The sequence below is a fragment of the Wasmannia auropunctata genome, unplaced genomic scaffold (assembly GCF_000956235.1).
Source record: "Wasmannia auropunctata unplaced genomic scaffold, wasmannia.A_1.0 LD334327.1, whole genome shotgun sequence".
NCBI classification, from domain to species: domain Eukaryota; kingdom Metazoa; phylum Arthropoda; class Insecta; order Hymenoptera; family Formicidae; genus Wasmannia; species Wasmannia auropunctata.
This window is the reverse complement of record NW_012028563.1, coordinates 58,767-64,712: the sequence shown is the minus strand read 5'-3', so window position 1 is coordinate 64,712 and position 5,946 is coordinate 58,767. Positions and strand designations below refer to the sequence as shown.

The window sequence follows — 5,946 nt, the reverse complement described above, 5'->3', positions numbered from 1 at the left end:
CGAGTTATAAGGCTTGAAAGTTACAGTACCATCGGCATTAGCATTATCCAAGGTGTCCGAACAATGGCTGAAATCTTTTGAATGTTGTTCAGGATCATGAGCTTGACAACATGTATTAAGATTATGATCATTGGAGATTGTTGCTCTTATTTTCATTTAAAAAAATTTTTTTTATTTTTTGAAAAATAGAGAAGCAACCTCCAATGATCATGACCTTGACACATGACCGACCGTTTCCGGACTTTTTGAAGATCCTGTATATAAAGAATTTTCTGGAAAAGATGTAGACTTCCTTAACGTTTCTGAAAAGTGTTCCAATTCGTATAAAAAAATCTGAGAAATTTTCCAAAAAATTATAAATTAAATGAAAAGTTATTAAAAAATTCTCTAAACAATTATAACCTACAATAAAAAGTTATAAAGAAATAAATTCTGTATAAAATTATACAGAAATTCTGAAAAATTCTGAGTTATATAAAGAATTCCAAGAAAAAATTTCATCAAGTGAAGAACGCGATAGCCATGGTGTTGTACTTACACAGATACGCAAGATATTATGTCATTGAAGTAACGCGATATGCATTTATCGCAGTAGTCCAAGTGCATACCAATCTCGATATGGAATATCGTTTGCCGACGTATCACTATTAGATCATCCGATATGCCATTAGAGTGCTGATACGCTTGGGAATATAAGTGAGACAGCTTTTCCTTCGATTTATTCCCATTCCCGGGATGTTTTTCACACATGTTTTGGTTTATTTACGATATTATACATAAATAATCCTTTTTTGTATTACCGGAAAAAAATTTTTAATTGTTTGTCACGATCACTCACCGATACCCGCTTGCCAAAGCCAAGGAAGGAGAGCTTCCTCCTGGATCCGTCGGTGTTCTCCATCCTTCACCGGCCGTGGCAGCTGATGGTGCAGCTTAAGGCTGTGTCTTTTTCCTAGGTGCCCGGCCGATCCTGAGTCGCGACGGCGATGTCCACATGTGGAGTAATCGCTGTGATGGCAGCTCCGTTCTGTTGGCTGCTGAAATACCACGTCGTCACAATTACGATTAGGACGAGGAAAAATAGAATTTAGCACTGGTAAATTCACTTTAAAAATTATAACATCTAGAATGTAGATTTTTTTACTTAACGGAGAAAGAAGTTTGTGCGACAAAAAATATTCATAAACTGTGTATTACCTACAAACGAAGTTATTCAAATATGTTTCTGTGCGTAATGTATATGGATCGAGGAGGAGGAGGATTATTCGATAGAAATAAGGGGAATTTCGAACACAAACCAGGAAGTAACGGCCAGATAGTGATCTCGCGAGCATTTGTTCGCGGACTAACGTTCGCGAAGAGCTCTCGAGCGGCAACACGGCCGCGACTGGCGTCACTCAAGAATGAGATATACCTCGTCGCGAGTGACCGATGACTACCGGTAGTTCCAATACCCATCTTTGTATTCACGAATACCTCAGACAGACCACGGCAGTATCGTCCAAGTATTAATATAATACCTTTGCACAATCCGAATCGTATATTGATTTTTGAGCTGTACTTGTTTATAGAATCAGAGCTACGTTTACATCACAAATATACCTTCGATGTATCTTCTCTTAAAAATCAGATTCCAAAATTATTGCATTGTACCTTCAATGAACGATTCAGTATATACGTCGACTCATTTTCTCCATATATGTATAAATATATAATTAATTGCTTATCAATTTATCACAATGCGTTGGGAATTCGCGCCTCCCGAAGCGCAGTCAACGGATCTTCCTATCCATCTCCGGTTACGCGTCGCGATACGATGATGTAACCGACACACCCGACACTTTTCCCTCCGTTTCTTGACACGGCTCGTATCGGCAATCAACATAATTTAGTCTGTCGCGCCAGTTGACACGTAATTTTCATCATTTGTTTTACCGCAATTATGTAACGACGATTACATCAACGGTTTGCTTGAATTAAAAATTGTTCTTTTCGCGCATCTCGTAATGTACTATAACATCATGTATGTATATGATATCCGCATTTGTTACATTCATCGATGTTGCTCGAAGTCTTAATAATCTCTCATTCCATACAAACTTTCGAGCCATTTGTTAATTTTCTATAACGCCAATTTAACTTTTAAGTCAGATATATTCTCATATGTCTGTATTTTTTACGTCTTATTTCATTTCTTGTTTTTACCACAATTAAGCATAGAACATTTTACTAGTATACCATTCTTTTGTAACTAAGAAATGTGCTTACAGCGATTTTTTTACGAAGGGAAATAGCTCAGCCAATCTTTTTCAACAAGAGCAGGCGTTGTAAAATACCAGGGTGTAAAAGTATTCCTAAAATAAAAATATTTAAAATGCATCTTTGTTTAACGTCACGTCAAATGCGAACTGTTTTACGGATACTTCCATACTAATTGTAAATAAAACTACATTATACACACACGCACACGCACACGCACGCACGCACACGCACACGCACACGCACACGCACACGCACACACATACACACACACACACAATATATATACATTACATATATTTACATATATATACATATATACAAGTGTTGTATTCCAGCATCCATTGTGACTTCAAAGTTACATATAAATCTAAATTTTTTCCAATAAATAAAATATTAATAAAATAAAAAAGTTTAAATTACCCTGTTAAATTTATAGTGTCAAATTTAACCTTAGTAAAGTTGCCACACTGCTTCTACTTAATAAATAGTTATTTTTAACTAAAACAAAAGAGTTAAATAATTTAAAACAGTTCAAATTTAACTCAAATTTGGGTTAAATTCCATTGTTTTATTTAAAAATAACTGTACTGTTTTAGTTAAAAATAAATATTTATTAAGTAGGAGCAGTGGCGACTTAAGTAAAGTTAAATTTGACACTATAGATTTAATACAGTGTAATTATTAATTCAAACCAATTATTAATTCAATCAAGTTCAATATTTTCCAATTATTTTATATAATTTTTTCAAACACGAAAAAAAAATTGAATTGAGGGTTAACACATTGTGACTGGCGATTATACCTTTCGTTCTACTTCCGTGTCTCTGTGTAAAATTCCTAGATACTCCTTATAATATATTATACTTCTCGGACCTTGTAACAATGATCCTAGGAACTTGACGATCGACTTTATTGTTGAACAACAGACTGCATAGACATGCGGTATGTGCGAATATATATAGATATACAGATCTAAAGATCATTTCACAACGACAATACTATTCTTTATCTATTTCGCATTAATCGGAAATAATTGCATATAAAAGTACAGTACATTTTATTACACATAAAAGTACGCAATATTTTTACGTGTGTTATAAGCTTTTGTGTTATTTTATATTCGCGTTTCGAGTTACACTCAATTGTGTATGCGCTACAAATATCATTATTAAATCTCTTAAATCTCGTGGCACGAACACATTATTTACTCGATGTCCTCACCTATCTAAACGTCCACCTTTTTATTTGAAGTTATTAAAAAGATACACTTGTTTACACTGACGTTATATATCCGGCTTCCCGTACGGTTCGGAGTGAGGACACCTTAAACCTCCGCTGCGGCATTATAATGAGAAGATCTGGTGGCGAGAACCGGACGGCTCTCCATTTGTTGTCGTCTGTTTGGCGAAAAGATGGATCCTTTGTAAATGCAACATCTGCCACGATGACGTTATACATCAAGTCTTCTTGTTTTGCGGCCTCTCTATTTTTACGCTTCTCTATCCTGTCCAGGTTTTATCCGCGCGAAATAAAAAATTCTTTTGTGGAAGCGCAACGTGAATCGCGCAAGCAATCTTTGACGGAATCTCGATTTTTCTCATTGGCATATAATAATTATCGCACACAAAGTGTCAATCAAATCTTCTTGTACCTTGTATCGCGTCCGCGTGGGTTAAAAGATGCGGATATTCTGAGCCGGCGACGTCCAAAACACAAATGCGCGACATTCCTGACGGACGCGTCTCGTTAAGTTTTTAACAACGTTGAAACTACAGTTATCGAGCGAATGCAAGAATAATGTCAGGAGGTTGTTAAGCAATCGATCGAATTTTTCCATTAGATAAGTATGAGCGTCTTACCTAGTCTAACAATAAGCTCGAACGCAAAATGGAAGCATAAAAATGCAACAGCAATTTTTTGCTACAAGCAAAGTCATGAATTTATTTTTATTATCCGACGAATAGATAAATATTTACGTCATTATTTACTAACCTTATATAATTTAAAGATGATAAAATAGGAAGGAGCTAAGAGATCTTTACAAGTTAAAAAATATCTTTCTTTGTTAATCGAGCAATCGATATTATGTGGCATTATATTTTCATTAGAACAGATACGGACAATTTAGTACAATCGAATGTACGACCATTTAACCTAGTAAAAAAAAAACGATAAATAACTGAATGCACATTACTTATATACGTTTCACGCGAACAGTCAAGGTTTACGACCAAGCTAAAATTATTAAATTATTCGAATATTTTACGAATTGAAGTAAATATATGCAGATTCAATATTATCGTAGATATCAATTGTTGAGAGACTTTGTTAGCGTTGTACGTTATAAATATATATACAAATGTTGCACATTTAATGACACGCCAACATTTCTGACATACCTTAGATATCACGTGTAAGTATATTAAAAGATAGTATCGATTTTCTGTCGACAATAATAACCTCTACCGTATAGGTTCCTTGGAAGGATTATCCTTTCTGCTGCACAACTTCCTTATAATCTACCTTTTATAATACATATTCACGTATGATACTTCCTCTATCTTTTATAATACATATTCTCATATGATATTCTCGTTCACAGATTATTCTCGCATAATTATTGTGGCTCAATGAGCTAGGACACAGTAGGATCTCGGTAGGATCTTTCAAGATCCTGCACGTGCGAGCGGGCGAGATACAAAACGATTTCTTGTGAGAGAAAGGAGTGCTTATGTTTCCCCCCTTGCATCGCCTTTGTAGGACAAGGTTACATAAGCGAGGAGGACTACGACGCAGAGGTTTTTGACCTGATTTCACAGAACCCTGATTTACATCAATTATACTTTGTTCCCATGTACGAATATATGTATACAGCAAGGCCTATAAAAGATAGTGACTAATAGATATTATACGTATATTGTAAACCGATGTCTATCTAAAATTTAAATGAAATAAATTGACACATTTGGCTATTTCTACATGAAATAATAAATGCAGTCAAACTTCCGTATTTTTCGTATGTAAAAAAAAAGATTAATCTTAAATCTCATGATTTGAATCTAAATTAAGGTGCATTCGTTTATTTATGCAGTCACTGCTGCAGATGCGTCACTTTATCCTTGTTCAATATGTGAATAAGAAGGATAAAATGATACATCTGTGGCAGAGACTGCATAAACAAATGCACCCTAATATAATCCGAGAAAAGAAATAATAATTTCTTTCATAAAATTAATTTAAAAAATAAATACGGAATGATAAAAAAAATTCGAATGTCAATTGCTATAACTATATCATGCAATAAAAAATATTTTGATGTATTTGGAAAGATCTTTCTTTGTTGTAAAATTTTTTAATTATAATCTACAATCTACATACAGGGTGTCTCGTACTCAATGGTACAGCGCTTGTGGGCAGGTAGTGTAGACCAAACTGAACAAAAAAGTCCTCTACCATTTTGCGATCTTCGCAATAGTTATCAACATACTAATCATTTTAAAAAAAGAAAAAATTTTACATAATGGCCAAATTTTTGCTTCACTATGATTCTATTGATCATTTTAATAACTTTAAGTCTGTTTTACGAAACTTAAAGTTATTTGGAAAGACAATGGCATTAAACTTTTGCTGCATATAATTTTGAATAATTTAAACGACTTATTAAAAAAATATTTTTCTGGTTTG

At 34.1% G+C, this 5,946-nt stretch overlaps 1 protein-coding gene across 4 annotated transcripts in view; it reads right to left on the bottom strand.

Annotated features, from left to right (window-relative positions):
- Nucleotides 1-5,946, bottom strand: part of LOC105458775 (band 3 anion transport protein) — a 39,668-nt gene that overhangs the window by 23,884 nt on the left and 9,838 nt on the right. The window contains exons 1-5 of one of the 4 annotated variants that reach the window (XM_011704314.1): nt 4,255-4,870; nt 4,122-4,182; nt 3,065-4,031; nt 2,269-2,354; nt 839-1,037 (exon numbers count right to left, since the gene is read on the bottom strand). In XM_011704314.1, the coding sequence (XP_011702616.1) occupies nt 839-901 (63 nt within the window). In that variant the 5' untranslated portion in view covers nt 902-1,037; nt 2,269-2,354; nt 3,065-4,031; nt 4,122-4,182; nt 4,255-4,870. The other 3 variants (XM_011704316.1, XM_011704315.1, XM_011704317.1) reach the window with 3 other exon arrangements.